Source organism: Peromyscus maniculatus, chromosome 3 (assembly GCF_049852395.1).
Source record: "Peromyscus maniculatus bairdii isolate BWxNUB_F1_BW_parent chromosome 3, HU_Pman_BW_mat_3.1, whole genome shotgun sequence".
Taxonomy (NCBI): domain Eukaryota; kingdom Metazoa; phylum Chordata; class Mammalia; order Rodentia; family Cricetidae; genus Peromyscus; species Peromyscus maniculatus.
This window is the reverse complement of record NC_134854.1, coordinates 168,911,155-168,936,917: the sequence shown is the minus strand read 5'-3', so window position 1 is coordinate 168,936,917 and position 25,763 is coordinate 168,911,155. Positions and strand designations below refer to the sequence as shown.

The 25,763-nt window shown below is 44.0% G+C and overlaps 1 protein-coding gene across 6 annotated transcripts in view; it reads left to right on the top strand.

Moving 5' to 3' along the window:
• The window catches only part of Tmtc1 (transmembrane O-mannosyltransferase targeting cadherins 1), a 224,109-nt gene that overhangs the window by 10,613 nt on the left and 187,733 nt on the right, over positions 1-25,763 (top strand). For 4 of the 6 annotated variants that reach the window (XM_076568360.1, XM_076568361.1, XM_076568358.1 and 1 more), the window contains exons 2-5: positions 7,598-7,775; positions 16,647-16,720; positions 20,542-20,718; positions 22,127-22,330. In XM_076568360.1, the coding sequence (XP_076424475.1) occupies positions 7,598-7,775; positions 16,647-16,720; positions 20,542-20,718; positions 22,127-22,330 (633 nt within the window). The remainder of the gene's footprint in view (positions 1-7,597; positions 7,776-16,646; positions 16,721-20,541; positions 20,719-22,126; positions 22,331-25,763) is intronic. The other 2 variants (XM_076568359.1, XM_076568362.1) reach the window with 2 other exon arrangements.

Sequence of the window (25,763 nt, the reverse complement as noted above, 5' to 3'; positions counted from 1 at the left end):
AATTAGCAGCTTAGTTACAACTGTCACTAAGATACGTGACACTGGGCGCTTCTAGCTGTTTGCTGATTCTCTCTTGACAGTTTTCTTCTTGACCATGTTCTCTTTCCTGTGCCGTCACCAATGTTCCTGCCTGGGTCCCCCTTTAATGGCCTTCCCTTTAGTCTGTCATCACTCAGAGTGCCAAGGAGACAGTGATGGTGGTTGGCACCTCTCCTGGGGAGCAGCTTTCTCGTGCCCAGTGAGGAGGAGAGGATCCAGTCAGAACCGGATCCCCTCCACACTGTGGTACCGTCAGTTGCATAGTTTGTTTCTTCAGAGGGATGAAGTGATGATTTGTCGATTTGTCTAGAACTGGAGGGATAGAGAAGAGAGCCTGAATGATTGAGCGTCTATGAGATTCGCCTTAGAAGGGAAACAAGCTGAACCAGGTCTTATTTATTGGTTGAGTGATATAAGGTGACCATGGAAACCATTCCCAAGCCTGACAACCGCAGGACAGTTAGAGGTGGGGAAATGGACACCCAGGAAAAGCACCGTAAATGCTGATACCGCTGGAGTAATGACTCAGAAGGCAAAATGCTTGCCTGGCAAGCATGAGGCCCTGAGTCAATCTCCCAGAACCCATGTTAAAAAAGGAAAGGAAGAAAGGAAGGAAGAAATGGAGAGGTCAGGCATAGTAGCAACACTACGCTTATTAACCCAGGACTGGGAAGGTAGATCTCTGGGGCTCGCTGGCTGGCAAGCTTAGCCTATTTGGTGATCTGTCTCAAAAACAAGGTGGATGGCACCTGAGGAATGGCAGCCGAGGCTCTTCCTCAAATGCACACATCGATATCTCGCATACAGGTGCACATGCACACAAGAAACGATGATGGAGGAAGTACACTTACCCCTCCCCCCTTTCCTGATTGAGTTCTCTTTCGGAAAAGAATGCTTACTGCTGAGCACACTGGGTTTTCTGTTGAACTTGCTCGCCCTGTGTGCCCTCAGTTGAGGTCTGAGACCTCTGTCTCTTAGCTCTGCTAGTTCTCTGCTGGGTGCAGATCTCAGGCTTCCTCTCAGATCTGCTTTCGACTCTCTTGAGATGGGATAGGAGCAGGGAGTCATAGCTGAAGGTCGCACTGGCACCCGGTGGAGACCTATGCTTAGGGAGGTCCGAGTGTCACATTGTCCTTGGTACAACGTAGCTCATATTCCAGGCATCGACAGCTGCGTGCACTCATATCTTCTGTTCCACTATAGTCCCCCGAGAGGGAGGGTCAGGTGCTTTGCCTTCACCAAGGCACTAGACTGACGTTATTGATGGGACAACTACAGAATGGAGAAGCTGTGGGGCAGTCCCTTTCTGCAAGGTGACTGTGATCTGCATATGTGTCGGGGGCTGCCACGGAGAGGGGCTTTCTGATGTTAGTAAAGAAACCCCAGGTTACAGGAGGCTGAGTCTCAGGGCTTGCATGCCCAACCAGGACTCATTTCCATGAGAGGCAGCACAAACAAGCTTGGTGCTCAGTTGTTGGACTGCATGGGGGTTGTGGGGTTGTCAGGTGCTCAAGCCAAGGAAGCTGAATGAAGTAGAGAGACTGACCTAGAACGTTGCTTGACCTGTACCGGGGAAATACAGGTGTGTGTGTGGGGTGCACTGGAGCGCACTGGAGTGCACAGTGGAAAGTCCTTCCCTCTAGCCCAGTTTCCAGACCTGGCTCGTTCATGGATTTGGAGCATGCAGACTGAAGTACACTCAGGGGCCTCTGAGAATGGACCCTGTATGTCCCCCAGCACAAGTCTCTCTTTCTGGCATCCATCCTGATTGAGTTTTGTTTTGCCTCTTCCCCTAGATCAGGATATTTTCTCAAAATGATACTAAAAGGAAATGGGAGTTTATCTGAAGCTCCTGACGGTGAGAGGGAGGAGGCAAGGAGCTCATGCCCCTTCTGCCTTTGTCCTCCTTCGGTGTCAGATGATTGGGCCCTGGGACGTTTCCTGGGACCCGGTGTGGCTGTCCTGGAGATCAGCCCATCTGAGTGCTCTGAGCTCATGCTCCATTCTCCTGGTCAGCTGTGTAGGAAGAGGAAGGGGGAGTCCATTAAACTGAGAGGCTCGTGGCTGGTCAGAGATTCCTGTTAAGATTATTTCAGAAAAAATATTTCCTACTGCTTGTCCTAGTTCTAAATGAGAAATGAAGACTAAGCCAAATAAATGAGAGATTCTTAGAGCTGAAAGGAAAAGATGGGCCTTTCCGACTCCCAGTGTAATTTAAATTCATTTGTTTATTCAACAGATTTCTTTTAGAATCTATTGTGTGCTGAATGCAATGGATTCCAGTGATGGAGAGAAGTTAGCTTCTTAAGTCTCTGAAAAATTGCCCATAATTCCTGAAGACAGTTGTTAGCGAGTGCCTGGAGGAGTACAGTCAGGGTGACCTGGAACCGAGGCGCTGTTCTGGTTAGATGGTGCTAGGGACTGTCACTGTGCTCCGGTGGGCAGTTTAGGTCATCCAGGCACACATTATTTTAAATGTTTACCAGCTGCACTGGAGTTTTCCAGAGGCACTGAACCCATAGGATGTATGCGTAGTGTAAAAGAGTTGTTAGATCGGGTTATATGGCAGAAGCTAGGTAACAAGGGCCACCTGCATGCTGGAGACGCTGAGTGCCCTGTGGCTGCTCAGTCCCTGAAGCTGAGGCTGAAGAAGCTTTGATGTCAGCCACGGACTCACTCGGGAAGAAGCAGAGGCAGGCAGACTTACCCTGCCTTTTCTTTGGATCTCTTTGTATCTTGGATTTTTTTTTTTTAAGTCACACACACTTTGAGGATGTGTGTCTCCCCTCAATCCTTTCAGGAAACAGTGCCATAGACAGACCCAGAGTTATGTCCCCTAAGTGACTCTAAATCCCATCAAATTGATAATCCAGACAGAACATCACACTTCCATGCTACAGCTTTCTCTGAGCTGGAGCCTTCTTTTGCTCTAAAGGTTGAAATCTCAGCTGCTGAAGGTGTCAGTTGACTGGGTCACTGAGGGACTGACTTTTCTTTGGTGTATAGTACTTTACATTGTAGGTACATGGGAATACCTTCTTTTCTAGGAATATACTTTGTTTTTCTTTAAACAATAGTCATGCTGTCTTTTTTTTTTAGTCTCCCGTGTCATCATAAATGAGTGGCTTTCATTAGAAGCACACTAGAGACTATGGCTAGTTGTGAGTATTTGCTCTAATGAAACTGGTACCCACATATTCCCATGTAGCACAGGCAGCCTGGAGTTGTCAAGTCTTCTAATATTTTAAAATAAATTTGAAGTATTTGTATACAAACATCTGTAGCTAGAGTTTTCCTGCCTGGCCCACAGTCAGGACAAATCTCTGTCACCCACCAGTCCCACAGCCGCTCAGACCCAACCAAGTAAACACAGAGACTTATATTGCTTACAAACTGTATGGCCGTGGCAGGCTTCTTGCTAACTGTTCTTATAGCTTAAATTAATCCATTTCTATAAATCTATACCTTGCTACATGGCTCGTGGCTTACCGGCATCTTCACATGCTGCTTGTCCTGGCGGTGGCTGGCTGTGACTCCTCCCACCTTCCTGTTCTCTCAATTCTCCTCTCTGTTAGTCCTGCCTATACTTCCTGCCTGGACACTGGCCAATCAGTGTTTTATTTATTGACCAATCAGAGCATTTGACATACAGATCATCCCACAGCACTTCCCCCCCCCCTTTTTTTAAAAACATAGTTTAAAAAATATTGGCTAATTAAAAAAGAAAAGATGTATAAGGATGAAAGGAAACTGTTTATGGGGGGAACCTGGCCTGGGAGAGTTTGTTTCTAATGTAATTAAATCTTGCTTTCTTCCTTGGGTAGACTTAGAGTAAGTGCATTGTCTCAACGTTTCATTCATCCATCCATCTGTCCATCCATCATCTACTGCAGCATTTACTGTGTAACAACCATGAGTGACACTTGCTCTCGACACTGGAGAGCAACATTGTAAGCTCCACAAACATCATGTCCCTTGCACACTGATCACTTCTGCTCACCATCTCTCTCTAGCTTGAGCATCCCTCATGTCTCCAAACCCATCTTCCTGAGATTCCATTTCAGAGGGCCCCCACCATCCTGGAGCTCCCTCGTGCAGGTGACCCCAGTGTCTAAGATGCTCTCTCAGCCCTGCTGCCCCACATTGGGTACCATCTGTCTTGCCTCTTTCCACTTGGAGAACATTTCCCTCGTTGAGAGCTCTGACCTGGTAGGTCCTTCCATTGCCAGAGCTCTGCCACTATTGATGATCTGTGCATGTTCATTTCTTATTCCCACTACTCTATTAACCCTTTAAGAGTAGACACAATATCTTCTTGTTGTCTCTCTGGGCTCTGCCTCATGTGGTTAGCACCTAGCAAATTTTGTTGAATAAACTGAAATGATAAACTGTTGACTTCTGTGGCTCTTTTTCTGTCTGTTGGATTTGTCCCTGCTTTGGTGGCTAGAGAACATTAACTTTTTCAGGTGAGGGTAACAACCCCTTCTGGGCCATAGGATATATACAGTTCTAATCTGGATGCAAGTGTTTTGCTCTTTTTTGTACCAGTGTATTTTAGCCCCCAGCGTAGTGTTGACATGAACAGTTGTGGCCACTTTGCCCCTGAATCTCAGTGAGTCTTCCAGTGTCCCCTTCCCCTTCTCAGCATAGACAGTGTGTAATCTTTGTAAGTGTGGGTTCTGTAGTTACACTGAGCTATTGGCAGTGGCATTGGGCAGATCAGAGATAACACCAGGGCACTGTGACAGGCACTGGAGAACTCAGTCCTGGAGGACATTGATGTATTAGTCTCCACTCTGTATTGGCTGCAAATCCATCCTGGGCTGTCATGTATGCAGGCAGACTTCAAGATATTTTGATGGATGTCTCTGTTAAGACATAGATGCAGAGCATCGATCACAGCCCCTCTTCTATTAAATTATGAAACTTAATCAGTTAACCCCCTTTCTTCTGTACACTCATATTGGCTTCCAGAGCCAGAGACTCTGCTCTCTGCTCACAGATAGGTTATGTTTGAAATTTTTGTTAGCATTTTGTCTCAAACTTATGTGCCTCTATCTTTTTACACATTCCAGATCTTGCTATTTTATAAATAACATTATGAGATGTGTGTGTAAATATGTTTGTGGAAGTCCAAGATTGATGCCAGGAATCAATCATCCTTAGTTCATTCTTCTACTTTATCGATTGAGACCCTGTCTCAGTCAAACCTAGATACCATGACCTGCACTGCTCCAGTCCTGGAACCCTGATTATGAGCAGTGAGGGAATGAAGAAAGGACAGATACACAGATGTGGGTATAGGAAAGCTGGGATCAGATGAATGGAAGGCATCTACCACCCCTGGCTACCCAGAACCTCAGTGTGCTTATTAGGTCAGCACAGGGGAAGTCTCTGTAGGTGAACATCACTTGGGTAAGGCTTTGCCATTCCCGTGGGGCTGAGGCATTGGAGTCCTTGGCATGGCCATGCCCATGTCAACAATACACATCCACTCAGGGATTCCTCTGCTTCCTATATACTCAGAGCTCCCAGAATGGCTAGTCTTGCTAGCCCGTTTGCTCTGGGGAATCCCATCTCCACTTGCTTACAATTCCAGAGGGTGCAGTCCACAGTGGTGGGGAAAGCATGGTAGCAAATGGCTGGAACAGGAAGCAGGCTGATCACATCTTCATCTACATACAGGAAGCAAAGTAGGAGAACAGGAAGTAAAGGGAGGCTATAAACCCTCAAATCCTTCTTCCCGTCAAGTACTTCCTCTAGAAAGGCTACACCTCCTAAGCATAACCTCCTCAAACAGTGCCACCAACAGGGGACACAAGGCTATGGGAGTGATATTTCTCAAACCAACACAGCCAGTAACTGTGGTGCCCAAATGAAGTCTGGGATATTTAGAGTTTTGAAGGTCCAAGCTGTGCATAAATCAAGCCAGCTGTTTAGAACCCACATATGTCATCTCTAAGAGTGACTTGTACATTTTTGATTGGTTGTTTAGGCAAAGAGGGTGGTGTTGTAAGAGGGGCAGGTCAAGAGCACTAGGATAAAGACCTGGGATTGCTGTTTTGGTGTGATGAACTGGAGGGCAGCCAGGTCTGGGCCATCAAACTGCTTATTGTGTGCACACTGCCCTGCATAAGAGTACTTTTTTTGTTTGGGTTTTTGAGAAGGGGCTTACCTCTGTAGCCTGCACGGGTCTCAAATTCACACTAGTCCTCTTTCCATAACTATTCTAGTGCTGGGATTACCAGTTTGTGCCACCAAGCTCAGCAAGAGGTTTTGTTTGGGATTTTTTTTCTTCTATAATTCTACATCAGCAGTTTCTCATCCTATGGGTTCGACCCATTTGGTCGAATGACCTTTCCACAGGGATCACCTAAGACCATGGGAAAACACAGATATTTACGTTACAATTCACAACAGTAGCAAAATTACAGTTATGAAGTAGCAACCAAAGTCACCACACCATGAGGAACTGTATTAAAGTGTCACAGCATTAGGAAGGTTGAGAACCACTGCTCTACAGACTTAGTTGGGAACATTGTATCCTGTTATTAAAGGGGACCTTTAGATGTATCTGCTCTGTGTTTGGGTGCCATGAAGGAGTGTTTTTTTTTTTTTTTTTTTTTTTTTATGATGAGCACCTGATTTCCCTTCTGTTTGTGATTTGTTTTTAGTTGGCTTATCATAGTGTTAACAATCAGATTCTCAGATCAGTGGGAGCTTGTGTTAAAAAACAAACCCTGGCCATCCAGATGGCTCAGTGGATAAAGGCTGGCTGCCAAGCCTGATGACCTGAGCTTGATCCTGGAGGCCCACATGGTGGAAAGAGAAAACTTTCATCTTTCTTTGGGAAAGAAAGACTCCAGTAAGTTGTCTTCTCACCTCCACATGTGCTCAGTGGCATACATGTGTGAACACATGCACCTGCCCTCCCCATTACCCTCCCCCAGACATGCACATACAAAATAAACATTAAGAAAAACACTGCATACGCTGAAACCTCGGGTGAGTTTGCTCTTTGTGCTGTCTTAGCTGCCGCTTATAGTAACAAGCATTGCTAACGAGCCCTGTGTGGGGTGGCAATGAGACTCAGCTTCCAGATGTAGAATCTGGAAACGTGGTTCCTGATGGCACCATGGCTGAGAGCACACGTTCATGCCTGGTTTGTCCTGGCTGAGATACAGTTGCAGCCTCCTGGTTTCTGTTCATCTCCAGGGGTCAAGGCTCTGACACCAGCACTTGGGACCCTCCCCTGGGCTAGAAGTAAATGCAAGAATAATAGGAAGGGAGGGCTTTGGTGAGTCATGGAGTGATGCCCGTCTGTTTGCCTCCTTGAGAGGTCCAAGTTCCCTGAATAGCAATGTGCTGTCTCTGCATTGATTTCTGTAGATGAGCCAGTTCTGACATAGGAAAAAGCTGGACCGTCCACAAGCATAAAGTGTTGAGAGTCCCTGGAAGCTATTATCCAATAGCTTGTCTTCTTAAATGATGGATGGATCTCTTGTGCTCTTATTGTGATTACGGCTCATACAGACTGCTCTATTTTTAATTTTTACAGGCTAAACATATTTCTGACTGGCATGGACCCTTTCTACTTTCATGTGGTGAACGTCATTCTACACTGCCTGGTGACCCTCGTGCTGATGTATACCTGTGATAAAACAGTCTTCAAGAATCGTGGACTGGCTTTTGTCACAGCCCTGCTGTTTGCAGTGCACCCGGTCCACACCGAGGCGGTGAGTATAACGGACGCTATGAAATAATGACCACTAGCAGCCAAACGTCTGTCTGCATATATCAGCTAAACCAATCATTTCTCCCCTCTCAAATCTCATGACCTGAAAGGCCCGTGTCATGTTTAGCTTGACCTCTGTGCCCTTCTGCTTGCCAATGCTGCTTTTAGAATGTTCACATCGGCTCTGACAGCATTCACTTGTTTCTTTTCACAGGGGCTGTGATTATTATAAGAGGTAAAGGACACTTCCAATTTTTTATTTGCAAAAACTTTAAATCCTGTGTGCTTTTAGATAGCAGAGGGCATGTGAAACCTCTACCACCATGTCACCACCCCTGCTCTGCTTCATGCCTGTGTTTATATTATGAAGCTGCAGGTGCTGCAGGAAGAAAGCTAGACTGATGACATTCTCCCACGTTACAAGGGTGGACTTAGAAATTGCTTTCCGAGTTACTCAATAAGAAGTTTACTAATTTTGTGTGAGGAAGACTTTGTCCAGAAGATGTTGCTTTTTAAACTCTTTTTAAAAGGGTTTGGTTCATCATGCACTAGACCAGATGGTGCCATGAAACCACTGTGTCAAGTCTTAGTAGCAGTGGCTGATTTCTTTTATATGTGTTGCTATGGGTAGTAAAAGCTTTCTGACGGGGCACAGGCACCAAGGTTTTCAGAGAATGAAGCCTTCCAGTAGGTGATAGGCACTATGGCTTCCAAAGAATGGCTTGTGACGCCTCTGTTGGCACCTGGATGCTTTCTTGAAGATCTACCCAAGAGCACACTTTTGGTAAAGATGCCACATTGGGTCTCTTCTCTCATTTGGATGAGGAATGCTCATGCATTGTGATCTGACCATGTCCCTGCAGTGCACACCTCCGGGACCCCTGCAAAGGACAGTTCGACGTGTGGGTGTTGCGATGCCTCTGTCAATTAAGGCATCATAGTCGTAGAGAAGGGCTTCCCGGCTATGCCTATGTCTGTGAAGAATACAACTTGGTGTTAGAGGTACTGGGTGGTACTCTGTGTTCAAGTTCTGAGTCAGAAGTGAAATAGTGTCCATAGGGATTCATGGAATGTTTATTTGAACTGGCATGAGAAGTCTGATTCAATTAATTGATATTACTGTGAGGACTGGTTTTGCCAATTTGGCATATGATGGCTATGTTTTCATGAGCAGAATTCTAAGTCTCTGAGCTTGAGGTTTGACAAATGTGTGTGTGTGTGTGTGTGTGTGTGTGTGTGTGTGTGTGTTAGACTGGGCAAAGTTCCTATAAGTGGAAGAGTTTGACGTGTAAGTAACAGTCCTCCAGGGTGTCTTGGTAAAGCTGTTTACTATACTTCTGTGAAATGTTTCCAGTGAGAGGAGAGTCTGATGGCAGATCGCTATAAAGACTGATGTGCTTACATTCATTGCTTCTGTCCAAATTCAAGTCAAACATGGCTGACTTGTTAAATTATGGATCATAAAACATTACATGAGATGATAGATCCCTAAGTGGTAATTGCCTCTGACTTTGGAGTTCAGAGCATTAAGCCATGCCTATATCATACATCCTTCCGTTCTCGTGCATGTGAACCATCTATAAGGTGGAAATCAGACTTGGAATTGTGTTGCACACTATCTTAATCTTCTACAAAAAGGTAGACTAGCCACAGATACCAAAACCAGCCACATGTAATAACATGTACACCTTTGTGTTTAGTGCTTAACATTTTTCTACTTTCATCATGATATGAATTATAACCAAAAATACTAATACATAATTAAAATATAATATGTAGAGATTTATGATTATCCCAGGAAATTTAAAAGATAATTTAGGACCATAGATATAGCTCTGTGGTAGAGTGATTGCCCAGTGTGTATGAAACCCTGAGTTCCATGTCTTGCAACACACACGCACCAAAAGAATCCATATGCATTTTCAATAGAGAGGTAATCTGATAAATAAAATATATTTAAACATTAGTCTGCAATGCATCAAGAGAAAATACTGAGGGGGAGTAGTGCTGAAGAAGTTCACAGGAAGAGAAGGCTCCAGAGGTGTCCATTGAAAGAAAGCTCTCCCTAGCAAGTGTGCCAGGCCAGTGATCTCAGCACTTGAGAAGTGGACGCAGGGAGATCAAGAGTTCACAGTCATCCTGGGTTATGTAGTGCAGAGTTCTAGGCCACCCTAGAGTACATGAAATGCTGTCTCAACAAACTAAGAAAAGAAAATAATTAAACACCCCTTTGTTTAGGTGGAAGATGAGGCAGCTGGAGTTGCTCAGGCTCCCTTGGGTATAATAAAGCCTAACTTAAAAATGTCGGTATTTATGGTATGTGAGAGGTTAGATTCTTTTAGTATTTAAAAGTATGATTATCAATTTTATGTATGAACCTAAGTAGATGAGAAATACTTAACTTTCCAGTGCACTTTGTGGACATGATATGAAGAAAAATAGCCAAAGATTTCTGTTCCTGGCAGTGTTGGTCATTTCGAAGGCCAGGATGATATTATAATTTTGACAATTTGTGAATTATAGTCACAGAGCTGTACTGTGCTTGGGGACAGTTACTGTAGGAAAAATCAACCGATTGTGTGGTTAGAGTTTTAATTCGATGGCTGAGGAGAGAGAGTGCACATGCCAGGCAACCTTGGGCAGCGTGATCAAGAGCTGACAGAGGTTAGGATGGATTCTAAAAAAACAGACAAATCCTATTAGCAGAATGACCTTTAGAAAGGGGTTTCCAGGGGCTTTTGTGCTAATAAAAAAGTCCATAGTAACACAATTAAAGAGGCATAGGTGTTGAAGAGCTGGGCCGTTATTTGGAAAAGGATACTGGGAAGGTACTTGTTTTTGCAAGATGAAGGAGCTCTGAAGAAGAGGTGAACAAACCTGACCCAGCATACCATTTACACTACAGAGTCCCTGTTTAATTATAGATTGAAGCTCGGGTTTCTGGGGAGGAGGACAGAGATATAGAAGAAGCAATGCACTTCATAGACAATTAGTGATAAATTATTAAACATGCACAGTAAGACACAGGGGCCTTGGGAAATCACTCATCTTTGTCAAAAAAGACTGAAAATGGGACCATGTGTCACATTGTTCCAGGAAGGATGGAAAATTTAAATTTGGGGGTGGAATTTGGTTTAGAAGCATCGATATGATTGTGTGTCAGCATGCTGATGTGGCTTGCTTTATAAGTGAGGCAGTTAACAAATAACTAGCGAGTCTAGGCTTGTAGGTGCCAGGAGATTGTAGGGATGGGGAGCGGAGTTCCTCCCCTGGTTTATACACAAGCTCACAGAAAGCCCGAGACTAGACACACAAACCTATGTAAGAGAAACGGGAGAAAAGTTAGTTCCCATTAAGCATGTGAGACACATTGGTTAATCTTATCTTTCAGCTAACATTTGAATGAATGCATATGGTGAGTGGTGTCCTTCAGGGCAGGGAGTGAAGGGGACCAGACTACTTCATTTAAGTCCTGGAGATTCTTGGGCAGATCTTGGGATATTTTTGGGCAGGTTTCCCAATGTTGTATTTCTTTGAAATTTATGCCTTTCTGAATACTGAATCATGAAAAATATTGGGGAAATTATTGTGATTCTCCTATGAAAATTTAAATTTGGGCATCACAGAGACTGGTTTGCAGAAGTGAAAGTAAGATCAGGCACAGAGTTTGAAGATTAAAGCCAGCATTTCTAGAATCCGAGCAGGAGGGCTCAGGAGAAAATTGGCTCTGATCTAATCAGTTGGTCTGGCTCTTAGCTGTTGTCACATGTTTTGTCCACGTTCCTGGCCTTGTCTGATGCTAATGGAGCTCATTCTTGCAGATAAAATAAATATTTGTAACTCTATACAGAGTCTACTTGATATAAACCCTGTCAATAGCATTCCTAAAATAACACATTATAACCTGAAGGCAAATGAAGTTCTAATGGGCATTTTCCACCCATTTTGGTTTTTTATCCTGTGATTTTGTTATCCTGTGTGACAGGTCCACATGCCCATTACAGCTCAGACACCCCTAACCTAAAAATCTCAAATTCCAAATTCTCCAAAGCCTGACACTTTTTGAATGTTGACATGTTACAAGCAGGAAATTCCTCACCTGACCTCACATGATAGGTCACAGCTGAAACATGGCAATGCTAAAAATATTGTATAAGTTCACCCTCAGACTGTGTGTATAAAATATAAAGAAATATAGGTGAATTTTTTTGTGTTTAGTCTTAGGTCTCATCCCCAAGACACCTCATTGCTTGTGCATGGATATTCTAAAATAAAAAATAAATAAATAAAAATTAAAAAACACAAACTCTGAGACATTTCTGGTGTCAAGCATTTGGGGTATGAGAGTCTCATCTGTTTTAGATTCTATTCAGTCGTATTCACTAGCACTTTCCAGTGTGTTAACAGGGTTTTAACAGAACAGCCCCGAGTGATGAAGGCCTGAAGCTTGTGGCTGAGAAATGTGCATGTATTTCTACTCTCCACGAGTGGCCCGGCTGCTCTTTATGTCCAGACACGGCAAGTTCGTCCCCATTGCCACGGACAGCCTCACCTCCTCACCCTCACACCGCTGCTGTGTGAGGTTCTCAGCAGTCTCTCCATTGACTGCACATGCCCGTCACTTCTGCCTCCCCTTCCAGACCGGCGCCTCAGGGTCTCCTACCCTCCAAGAGGAATGAGTGCGAGTGCCTTTTCTGGCCGCAGGTCATGTTCCCGGGTCTTAAACGGCCGAAATCCTCCTCGACTCTTCTGTGATGCTTCCCAGATCCTGCAGCCAAAACCTTTTTCTTTTCTGGCAACAATTGCTCGCTGTGATAGATGTGGCCTTGTGTCTGAATGTAAAAAAGAAATAAAAAGGGAAAAGCTCCACAGGGGTGCAAGAGTAGGCATTTAATATGTACACAGTGGTTTAGCCTCTTGAGGAGCCTGTTAGCATCAGCACTAACACTGTCACACCCTCTCTGAACTGATTCTACATTATGATGATATTGTTGAGGTGAGGTCTTACTATGTAGCCCAGGCCGGTCTTGAACTCGTGACCTTCCTGTCTCAGCCTTCCAGTGCAGGGATGACAGGCAGGAGTCAGCATACCCAGTTAGTATATTCTTTATGTCTTGGTGTATTCAACTGGCACAGTCCTCTACTCTTTGCAGATTGGCTCAGAGTGAGGAGCAGGTCTTTAAGACACTTTGCAAGTTCCGGTTCTGCTTGTGTAGTGTGACTTCTGTACTCCACTTTGCTGTACTCAGAATCAACTTGCAAGTGTTGCTGTTGGCCACATCATTTGTCTGGGATGAGTACCCTTTAGGCTTTACCCCAGGACTTCATGGCAGGCTAGGGGCTGTCTTCTTAACCTTCTTGAGTGTCTGCTGGGTTAAATGTTCCAGGACAGCAGTGGCCACTGAGCCCATCTGAGCCTCAAGGGGACGTGCACAGTCCTTGCTCAGCCTGAATCTGAGCTGGGGTCTTACACCTCTGTGCACACTGCCCACCTCCTCAGAGTCACGCACCTTCTCTGATATGGCTCTCAAGCTTCTTATAGATTAGCCAGTTAATGAACACAGTGTGTGGTCCAGGCAGCCATGCCAGGTCACAGCTTTCGCTCTGTGCTCTTGCAGTTCTTGGTCTGTGTCCAGGTTTCTCGTGGTATCGGATGGATTTGAAATTTTCCCAGCATGTGACCTGCTCTGAATCCATAATATACACACACATAGATTTTAGATTTTTAACTGATAGACTAAGCTACCCAATAAAGCTAAATAAAGATATCATGTAGGATAGCTTCTGTAAACCACACAGGAAGTGTTACGTTGGAGGAAACTCTTTTGTGAAAGAGTTTCACAAAACTTTCTCCAAAATCTTCACATGTCACCTCATTGGCAACAGCAGTCAAGTGTTAGCATATGAGATAACAAACTGGGGTCTCAGTTGGGTTTCAGAAGTCAGGTGATCTTCCACACCCACACCATGGCCTCTCATGTGACTGTACAATGTGCTCATAACATAGTATGTTAGTGGTTCAGATTCCCTGAACATTATTTTCTCTTCACATTGGCTGATTCTACAGTGCACACGGACCTGGGGTCTTCTCCGACATGGGTGACAATTTTCCTGTGCCCGAGAGATCAGCCTTACTCATCTCCCATGTAAACAGCTTCTGGCCCAGCTCTTCCTGAGACATTGTGTTGTTCAGTTTTTGTCAACTTGACTCAAGCTAGAGTCATCTGAGAAGAGGGAGCCTCTGTTAACAAAATGCCCCCATAAGTTTGGCTCGAAGGCAAGCCATTTTCTTGATAGATGATTGACGTGGAAGGGCCCCGAACACTGGGTGCAGTGACGTCCTTGGGCAGATGGTCCTGGGTGGTGTAAGAAACAAGTCATGGAGAGCAAGCCAGAAAGCAGCGTTTCCCGTGGCTGCTATTTCACTTCCTGCCTCCAGATTCCTCCTTGAGGTCTGCTGTACAGGGAAACAAACCTTCCCTCCTCAGGTTTCTTTTGGTCAGGGTCCCTTGTCACAGCAATAGAAAGCGAACTAGAACAGAAATATTTTTAAAACTATGTCCGTTTCTCCTTTACAATTTTTGTATCTTTTATCTTAAAAAACAAAGAGAAACACACACACACACACACACACACACACACACACACACCCCTTACGGACACAATAACGTTGGTTTGTAAAGCATCCCTCATCACCCCTGCAGGCCCATCCAGCTTCTCAAGCAGCACTTCAAGTTAATGCTCAGCACTGAATGCTCACACTGCTCTGTGGTCTTGATCAAGGCTCACTGAGTTTAACTTTTGCTGGCTTTGTGTTGTCGTTCCTCTCTTCCTCCCTCTCTACAGAAATATTGTTTGTTTTCTGAAGCAGTTAGGGAGGGCTGCATAATTCATGCTCCTCCACACATCAATAATTCAGTTGTGTATTTCCTAACACGGAGAGAATTATTCATGGTTTCATTTCTTTTAGTCCTGAACACTGTCTTTCTATCATATATTATATAAATTTCAATATGATTTGGAGTTTATATTAAAATGTATGTAGTAGAAAATTTTTTTAATATATTTGAGTGCAATTTATAAATGTTATATAAATATATACTATATAATGCATAACACAAATACTTCTTAGAGGCACAGCATATTAAAATGTATGCTTGAAAATAAAAATAATATATATAATATCTAAATAAATAATACACACTTTAAGTGTATAAAATTTAACATCATTATCAGTATATAATGCACGTATATGTACATTAGACCTATAAGTTTATGATTTTTTATTATTATAAGTTATAAGCAGTAACATAATTAGGAGTCATGATAAGTAAAAATACAATGTAACACAAATGTAATGCAGATCTTAATGCAGATTAATATGCTATAATTTAAAGTATGTATTTATGTTTAGAAACATGCTTACATCCTCCTTCTTATGGATTGTGTCTCTCCTTGAATTTGTCTGATTTTCTCATGCATGTGATTAGTTGTATATTCTTGGTTAGAATAGGCCTGCATGGTATTTTTGTCGTGTCTTTGAAGATAATTTTCATTTTGATTTCCTGGGGGATGTGGTGTACCACCTTAATACATCCTCTCCCTAGTGTCTTCACTCTTTTATTTTTCTGAAAATTAAGTTGTTTTGAAGTTATGTAGATACCTTGCATCTCAAATAACTTTCATGTCCTAGAGTTAGAGTTACCATCGATTATTCTCTTGTTTATGTTCATTTTTGTGGTGCTGAGGATTGAACCCTGGGCCTTGGGTTCTCTGGATAAGAGTGCTTCACTGCTGAGTTACCCTCCCAGATAGATTGGTATTTCTGGCTTCTTGCTCTCTCCAGCCTTTGCTCTTCCAGAAGCCAATGGTTATTTTCCAGCTTGGCTGTTCTATCCACACACATTGACTGGCCTTTTAGCGGAGCAGAGTTCCTGCTTGTTCACTCATTTATTTGCTGTTTGTGTTTATGCACTTGTGACCTTTATCACCCATCTGTCATCTGTGTGGATGTGGATTTCTCTGTCTTCAGTGGTTATCTTATATCAGGCTCCGTGTTTGTTTTAATCAAGTTTTCTCAGGTTTGTTCAGCGGGAGTCCCTTTTCTTTGGATTTTTTTCCTTTTAACTAACATTTTCTGAGTGCTTTTGTACTCTGACATGAGACAATGGTTCTTGCTGCTCTTGAGTTTCCCTAAGCCTCAGCCCTAGAATCAGACTCTTTTCTAGGGAGCCAGTGTTTGTCTGAGGTGGGGCAGTGGATTATGGGGCACTGACAGACTTATGAAACCACAGACACATGCATCTGTGCACATGCATGTGCACACACAAACATATACTCTGTAGCAATCAGGAGTCCCCCTCATTGTTAAAATGTTGATTTCTCTGCTTTTGTTTTCCCCCACTCTGTGAATACTCAGTGACCCATCATACCTCACTCTCCAGTGATGAGAACAGTGACTGACACTCAATGTTTGAGGATAGAGTTTATTGAGACTCAAACCCAGGGCATTGTACAGTCTAGCCAAGCACTTTACCCCTGAGTTATGTATGCCCACAATCCTTAAAGCATATTTTAGTAAGTCAATAACTGAACAAACTTTTATGCTGGCAATTGATCCTGTGTGGAAGAGAACTTAGAAATAAGGTTAAGTGTGGAAACTATGTCCTCTGCTTCTCCTTGTCTCCTTTAAGTGTACCATGGAGCATCTGCAACATCAGAGGTGATCAGGGGTTTTGGCCATAGGCTGCCGTCTGTAAAGAGCATGCTTTCTGCTGTGCTGTTCATATGTCTACAGTCAGATGCACTTCCACAAGGTACTGTGATAATCATTTTCCAAGTTTTACATTTTTCGTTGTGTTGCACCTTCTAGGTGGCTGGCATCGTGGGCAGAGCTGATGTGTTAGCGTGTCTCCTGTTCCTGCTCGCCTTTCTTTCCTACCACAGGTGAGTGAGGATAAACAAACCCTTCTGTGGTTTTGGTCACATACTACCACATACTACACACTAAACCCCTGCTTGACCGGAGAGAGGCTGTGGGCTGTAACACGCTCAGTGGGTGCTGGGGAGAGAAACCCTCTTTTTATCCAGTGCTGACCTGTTATCTTCCAGCCCCATTCTGAAGCATTTAATATCCCCCCCCCTCTCAATCTCTCTCTCTCTGTCTGTCTGTCTCTCTCTCTCTCCTCTCTCTCTCTCTCTGTCTCTCTCTCTCTCTGTCTGTCTGTCTGTCTCTCTCTCTCTCTGCGTGTGTGTGTGTGTGTGTGTGTGTGTGTGTGTGTGTGTGTGTGTGTGTAGTGCTTACACATGCATGTACATGTTCTCATGGAGACGAGAAGCCAATGTTGGTTGTTTTCTTTGATTGTTGTCCACAGTATCTTTTGAGGCTGGGTCTCCCATAGAACCTGTTGGGAATCTGCCTGTCTCCACTCCCCCAGAGCTAGGATTACAGACGTGGTGTCTACATTTTTTTTTTTCATTTAATGCATGCTAGGGATTGAACTCAGGTCTCCTGCTTATGCAGCAGGCACTTCATGCTGAGCCATCTCCCATCCCTCACATCAGCATTAAAAGACTACCATCCCTGTGCTGGGAATCTAAGAGCTTGATTCTTTTGCTTGTTGATCCCGGCTGAGAATGGAACTCTAGCTGTGAACAAAAATAGCTGGAGAGTTGTGTCTGCAGTGCTCCGTGTTACTTGCCTTCGATTTGTTTAATTTATCCTCATTTTGTCCCTGTTTCTGCTTTTTCTATCATTCTTACAACAGCCATTCACGGTTACATAACAAGGTTGACTAGAAAGTATTGGTTCTTAACTATAGTTTTGCACTTTAGAATCCTTTCGTCAAAATACAGGAAACCTCTTTCTATGACATTGTGCCTTTACCCCCAAAGTGAAGGCATTTTTAACTGACTTGTGATATACGGAATGCAGAGAAGAATGAGTTAGGAAGATGTGAGTTGGAACAGAGAGCTCAGGGTGTCTTCCTAAAGATCCAAGTCAATTCTATCAGCTGGCTTCATGGAGAGATAGATGACCTGTAACTTACAAAGCCCAGTGACTGACTTTTAAGAACATTGTTCTAAATCAGGGGTATTGGATTATCAACCATTTCCCTTCTTCCTTGAGTAGTAGCTGATTTTGCATACTCATTGCCCAAATATCCAAGAGAACAGCCTAAAGGGAGAATTATTTATTTTGGCTCAAAGTTTTAGTCATGGTTGGTTGGCCCATGTATCCAGACAGAATTGTTTGTCGTGGTATTTGTTCCGCCCATGACCTTGGGTTATATGGCCCGAAGGAGGCCATGCTTCTTGTCATTGTACGTGAAAGGGAGAGGGGCCTTGGCCCCATGTATCCAGACAGAATGCAAGAGCATGTGGCAGTGAATAGTTAACTTCATGGCAGACAGGATATAGGGGGAAGCAATAACAGTCTGGTGCATGAGATAGCCTCCTCCAAGGACACACTCTCAGTGCCTGCTTCCTCCAAGCAAGCCCCACCTCCCTCAGGTCTTCATCTTCCAGTACTCTATTCAGACTTTGACTCCATTGATGTATTAAAGCACTCATTAGGCCAGAGCCCTGGTGATATCAGTCATCTCGGTTGTCACACTGGAGAAGTGCCACTGGCATCTAGTAGCTAGAGAGTCAGAATGCCCCTGGACAGATGCCCTGCGTACATAAGACAGACCTCACGACAAAGAATCATCTGGCAGAGAAACACCATATGGCAGAGGATGCTGGTATAGTCCAGCGGAGGCCTTGGGTCTGGGGTGAGATACATGGAGCTCCAGGAGATGTTGCTAATGGGAGTGGAGCCTGACTAGTACAGTGTTCATCGCCAGGCCTGAGCTTTGACACTGTCTGCAACATTCCTAATCATGCGAACACTGTTACGACATCTTAAAACTTAAGGTCAGATTTAGTGTTTTCTCTTTAACCTGGTGTTGGACCAGAATCAATCTATTGATTTAATTTAAAATTTTCTGTTTGGTTGATATATCTAAGAACATGATGAGCTTTGCAGTGTGCCCCTATCTGTGTGGGTGTGAGCCAGATCATCACAGGTGATTGTGTGTGCCCTGCTTACCTTCGGAAATATAAGTTCTGGATCAACCTCATGGAAAAATGTATATTTACCATAAATTTTGCATGTAATTTTATCTAATTCTTCCAAGATGCAATACATAGGAGGAGCTGTCACAGTATAGAGTATGGGCACTCCCCTCAAGGGAGAGTGAGCCGGTGACTGTGCACCTATATGAGGAAATAGTCATGTTTCCTAGGACTAGTTCCATTTATAATTTGGAAAACAACATTGAAAACATCTTGAAAATTCCTATATGAAATTATGATCAAAAATAAAGATTACAGGACTTCGGAGATGGTTCAGTAGTTAAAAGCATACACTTCTCTGGCAGAGGTGTAGTGGGTAGCCATTCCAGCTTGGATCTGGAAGTTCCAACCCCCATTGAGACTCTGGCAACTGTCACACCTACGAGGCGGGGCCAGGGGAGGTGCCTGGAGACCCGAGAGCTGTGTGCCTCCACTTCCAACGTTCAGCGTTCAGCGTCCTGGCACAGAGAGAGCTCCAGAGAGAGCACTGGCCCATGGGTCTCCAGGCGCCTCCCCTGGCCCCGCCTTGTAGGCGTGACAGTTGCCAGAGTCTCAATGCGGGTTGGAACTTCCAGATCCAAGCTGGAATGGCTACCCACTACACAGAGGACCTGAATGGTTCCCAGGACCCATACTGGGTGGCTCCCAACTGCCTGTAACTCCTGCTTCAGGGAATCTGATGGCCTCTTGTGGCCTCCATAGGCAACTGCATTCACATGTATGCAAAACCACACACAGGCACACACATATATACAAATAATTGATTTTAAAAATTACTAAATATATGTGTATTGAAAGTAAATTCAAATAGAGTAGTCAAGAGAGAAGAAAAATGCTTAAAACCTATTGTTCCATCATCAAGAGAAATGCTATTTGCATATATCTCTCCTGTTTTGTGCATATATGTGTGTAAAAACACTTTGATCTGATCATGGTGATGAGCACTTGACATCTGTCACTTATCCATTCCCTGCTACCATGCTAATTCTCCCATTTCTGTGGAATGGTGTCCTGTTTGCTAACTGCACATCTGTGGTTTGTACCAGGGAATTTGGCTTCTTAGTTCATGCATATTTGTTAGTAATGTGTGTTATTTGCTTGAAACATATTCACTTAAACATCTTTCTATCTACTAAATCTACCCTTATGTTAGTGTTTTAAATGTCTTTTTAGTGTTCATTCATTATAAACCATATTGCATCATAATTTGCATACTGTAATTTAGTTTTAAGTTGATATTTTTTGGACTTTTTTCCATTTCAACATTCTTCAAAATTTTTAAAGATTTTTAAAAAAAGTGTGTGTGTGTGTGTGTGTGTGTGTGTGTGTGTGTGTGTGTGTGTGTTCCCAAGGAGGCCCAAAGAAGGCATAGGATCTCCTGGAGCTGCAGTTACAGGGGCTTCTGAGCCGCCTGATGAGGGTTCTGGGAATTAAATTCCCTTCCTTTGACAGAGCAGCAAGAGCTCTTAGTCACTGGGCCAACTCCCCAGCCCCACCATCTTAACAGTTCTCAATAGCTGATGGCAAATGCTCTTGGAGGAACCTCTGCTCTCTGCCTTCCCAGGCAGACGTACACTACATACGTCTCTAAAGGTACTGTTTCATAGCAGCCCCTGTGTTCACAATGAAACGCCCACTTTGCTTTGCAGGAGTCTGGATCAGGACTGTGCAGGGCAGTGCTTCCCCGCCACGGCTTCCCCCTTCTTCCTGCTGCTCAGCTTGTTTCTGGGGACCTGTGCCATGCTGGTGAAGGAGACGGGCGTCACTGTGTTCGGGGTGTGTTTGGTGTATGACCTCTTCTCCCCCTCCCACCAGCAGGACAAGTCGTAAGTGATTTCCAACCTCGGTGTCGGTGTCGTATTAGTGACTTTTCTTGTGATAAACCTGACAGCTGTAACTTGAAGGAGAAAGGGATTTTTTTCTGGCTCATGGTTTCTAAGACTGCCACATCTGGAATTCAAAGAAGCTGTTTTAAATGCCAGGCTCCGCCCCTGGTTTGTTTTGCTTGTGTCCTGCTGAGGGAATCCTGATTCACAAAGAAAATCATATTATGAATGGCAAGTATTAGCAGCTTGTTTTGAGTCCCCAAGTTCTGAAGGCTGTTACTCATGAGTGAACTCCTGTCTGCTTGCTCTAGGTGCATAACCTAAGAGCCTTAAGAGGTTGTGGGAGCCAGTCTTGGCTAGTCATGTGTACTCACTCACAGGTCATGTCATTTTCCAGTTAAAGAGAAAGCTTATTGAGTACCCCATCTTCCTCTTAAAGCTGAAAAGGTTCATTTGTTTTGTGTGTGGATTGTGATGCTCAGAGTGACTGGGGAATATCTGGAGTTCAAGCATGTAGAATTTTCTTCCCTAATCAAACCCATAGTTCTTACAGTTTTACATGTAGTCATTAAGAAAACAACAAATGGCAAATGCTGATGAAATTGTGGAGATAAGAGAATACTTATACACTGCTGGTGGGATGACAAAGTAACGTAGCCACGGTGGAAATCAGTATGGAGGTTACATAAAAACAAACAAACAAACAAACAACAAAGATAGATCTATCATATGACCCAGCTATAGCATTTCTGGGTATTTACCAGAAAGACTCTAAGTCAGCATGCCACAGAGACGTGCACATGGATCTTTAGTACAGCACTAGTTACAACAGCTAGGTATGGAATCGACATAAGTTGTCTATCAACAGAGGACTCTATAAAGTTAATTATATACAATGGAATTCAGCCATAGAGAAGAAAGAAATTTTATCATTATAGGACAATGGGTATATCTGGAGGTTATCATACATGGTGAATTAAGTCAGAAAGACAATTAGTACATATTTTCCTCTCATTTGTGGGTTATATAGTTGTATATATATGTATGTGTGCGTATAAGATTTCCTTGGGACTGTCTTGGGAATGAAGAGGAGTAAACTGAGAGAAGAGGAAGGTCAGAGGGTATAAGGGAATATGCTAAAGAGCATCATATACTTACATGCAAATATCCTCACAAAACCTAGCGGTACACACAGTGAATATGTGCCAGTAAAAATAAAACCGAAAAAGAAAAACTGATAATGCGATTGTGCTTATGAAAGTAGGTAGCTGCAAACAGGGGACTTGGAGACTTGAAAAGCACATCCTTCTAGGAATCTCAGCTAGGGAAGCAGGGGGTGGCTGCTGCTTTGTTACAAGTCTTGTCATTTTGTCTGACTGTTTTTTTCCTCAATTCTGTGAACTATTAGGAGCAATGGGGTGATCTGTCAGCACAGCTCACAGCAGCCAGGGGACCCCCAACCCTCCTCTCAGCATGCCCACCCCCACCGTGAGAGCAGAAAGCAGCGCTTCCCACACAAAGATTCTTGGGGAGGCTGCCATTCACCACTGCCACCGGAGCCCAAGAGCAGCAGGTTCCCTGTGTCTGCAGGAGCAGTGTGGTCCCTGATGAGGTAGGTACTGGGCTGGGTTCTCCACCGTATTCCTTTCTTGTATTGTGATTGCCCAGTGTTGCAGGCCAGGGTGTCTGCAGAGCGACTGAGTGAGCTCCTTGGGACAGCCTCTCCCCTCAAGGGTCTTGGCTGTGGGTTGGGGACTTTCATGGTGGTCTGGGAAGTTAGTCTGGAGTGACTGTGAACACCTTGAGGGTGGAAACTTTCTCTGTGTTTTTGGCAGTTGACCCTAAGTTCTTAATGCAGTCTTTGGCTAATAGTTATTTAAATGTTTGTGAGATTAAAAAGAAAAATAAGTGAGCCATAAGAATGGATTGGCATCAACCATAAGAAAAAAAATTCGGCCGGGCAGTGGTGGTGCACGCCTTTAATCCCAGCACTTGGGAGGCAGAGCCAGGAGGATCTCTGTGAATTCGAGGCCAGCCTGGTTTACAGAGCAAGATTCAGGACAGGCACCAAAACTACACAGAGAACCCTGTCTTGAAAACAGCAAAATAAAAAAAAAAAAAAAAATAAAAAAAAAAAGAAGAAGAAGAAGAAAGAAAGAAAAAAAAAGAAAAGAAAAAAATTGATAGAACTAGCAATGACATAATGGGAAGAAAAGATGTTAAATAGAAGAATGTTAGGCTTTTATTTGCATTTTTATTTTAAATTTCATGTGTAGGGTACAGGCCCATATGTGTGCAGATGAACTATACAGAGGAGAGATGAAAGACAGCAGGGTAGAAAGCATACAGATGAAAACCCACGCGGGTGACGTGCTCATATTCTGATTTATGTCTGCTCATTTCCATGTAAATGTTCCCACCACGGCTGATGCTAAGCTGTGCTAAGCTGTGGTGTGACATCACTGGCTGTGGAGTCATTGGTGCCTGCCACTCTGCAGTTTCCACCAGACAGATGACACAGACACTCAGCATCTCAGGAGTACTATGCAGTCCAACTAGGAAATGCCCAGAGTTGATACTTAACACTTCTTTTGGTGTAGTTTATTTAAGCTTATCTAAGTTGATCTTTAATGATGGCTGACTTTAATAACTGGCTTGCAAGATTCCTAAACAATTAGTCACCTGCTCTTCCAGTCCACTGTTAGCTCCTGGACACCAAGGGAGCAGGTTCTCTGCGAAGCTGGAACAAACTTGTTATCTGTCGTCCACCTGCTGTTCACTGGGTAGGGAGAGACTTGCACACCCTACTGCTACTTCATGTCTATCACAGTGTCTGTGCCCACCTCAAAGTTAGCATGTGTAGGAGGCTAGGCTGGGTCACTAGATCAGAGCTCTACCACTTGTCAGACTGTGAGTGCAGGATCCTGTGAGCACTTAGTGCCAGAGTGGAGGTTCCCACTTGGACCAGCTTGTGTGATCCTGGCTCCTTTGTCACTGCTCTGGGTTTGAAATGATTCCTGCAGTCGTCCTTGGGTCCACACGTGAGAACTGGGTGAGAGTTAGGTAACATGCTTCTGTAGATTACACTGTTTTTCCATCCAGGACACCGTGTTCTGGAAGTAGGCCACATTCTTACCTGGTCAGCCTTGTATGGAAAGATCATTTTCCCTCCTGGGGAAGGAAGGCTGTGATGTGTCATGTATTCGGTTTTGGAAACTCTGCTCATACTTTTGTCAGATGTGATTTGGGTAAAGCCACTGAGTTGGAGGAGGCAACGGCATCCTGCCTCTTGAGACCTCTGGCTCTGCAGAGAGGACATTCGTCCACAGCTCCTTTGCTTACTCTCTGTTATCCTAAAAGCACCATGTCAGATTGGCAATCAGGACCAAGAGCATCTGTCCTGAACATCAAGAACAAGGAACTGATGCCTGGAAGCCCATGTTCCTCTGCTATGCGGCAGGCCCCTGCATCCCTGCTGTCAGTTCTTGTCCTCACTAGCTTTAAGGCCAACTTGATACAGCCAAAGTCAACCCAAGAGGAATTGCTCAGATCAGTTTAGCCTTTAATCTTTAATAACAGGGAATTATCTTAATTATTAATTGATGTACGAGGATCTAGTCCAGTGTGAGTGGGACCGTTCCCTACCACCTGGTCCTGAGCTGGATAAGAAAGGTGGCATAAGCCTCCGAGGGAGCCGGTGTTCAGCAGAGTTCCCAAATGGTCTACTTTCATCTCTGGAAGTGTAAGCCAAATAAACCATTTCTTCCCGCACGCTGCTTTTGGTCAGGATGTTTTATCACAGCCCCAAAAGGAACTTAGCACAGTTTGCACTGTGAATGCTGTGTCGTGATTGTGTGGGTCTCCAAACGCAAGGGTACAGTCTGAGTGGTGAGCCTGCCATGTGCAGCAGGAAGGGAGATTGCGTGGGAATTTTCTGTTTTGGTTTAACTTCTAGGATACGTATCTCAAGCTGACAAAAGTCAAATCAAGAATTGTCATTTAAAGTGCTGTTTTCAGAAGTTTCCTAATTCAGAGAAAAGTACAAACCCAGGAGAAAAGCCTACAGCAAGGCACTGAATCCTTGTATGTGATTTCTTACGGTAAAAGGTAATGTGGTGGTACTTGCCCTACCCATGACCTTGTGCTACACAGCCCAAAGGAGGCAGTGCTTCCTGCTGTCATATGTGACCTCTTATAAGGAGTTGGAGAAGGGTCACATGCCCCTTCTCCCTGCTCCTGCCTGTGAGGTGGATTCACTGCTGGTCAGATCAGAGGACAACTTCAGCTGTCTACTCCATTCTGTATTCATGAGTGTATCTCCTCAATTTATATCTTAATAAATTCTGTTACCCATTTAATAGATTCACGTGGATTGATTGCAATAAGGTATGGCAGGAGATGGAGAGCCAAGGGCCCATGCCCTGGAGTCAGATCACAGTTCACTAGTAGAACCATTTACTGAATCACTAGTAGAACCATTTACTGAATCACTGTATGTGAAATGCTTTGGTTGACAACAAACCTCTCATGTCTTAAAGACATCAAATACACGCATGCACACGCACACTTGAGTGTGTGCACAGAGGCATACCTTCTCTTTCATGTTAGGAAGCTCAGAGAGTGCTAAAAGAAATCTCATCTTTGTTCTTCATGTGTATATACGCAGTCAATTCTATAGACAGGCCACAGTGGCCACGATAGGCACTGAACACAAGGGTTTCTTGTGCACGTCCCCTGCACATGTCCCTTTCCCTTGACACCCGGTGGAGTCATTCTTTCATCCTGATGCACCCTGCTCCTCTTGTGCATGATAGGCATTATTTTTAGTGCTGAGAATATGGAATTAATAATAACAGTGACCAAATCAATGAGCATAATTGAAATTACTTATATTAAAATATGTATTTATTTCATTTAATTGGTATGTGTGTTGGGGGTGTGCACACCACTGAGTATAGAGACCAGAGGACATCTTGTGGGAGTCTGTTCTCTCCTTCCACCATGTAGATCTTGTGTATTGAATTCAGGTTGTCAGGTGTGGTAAC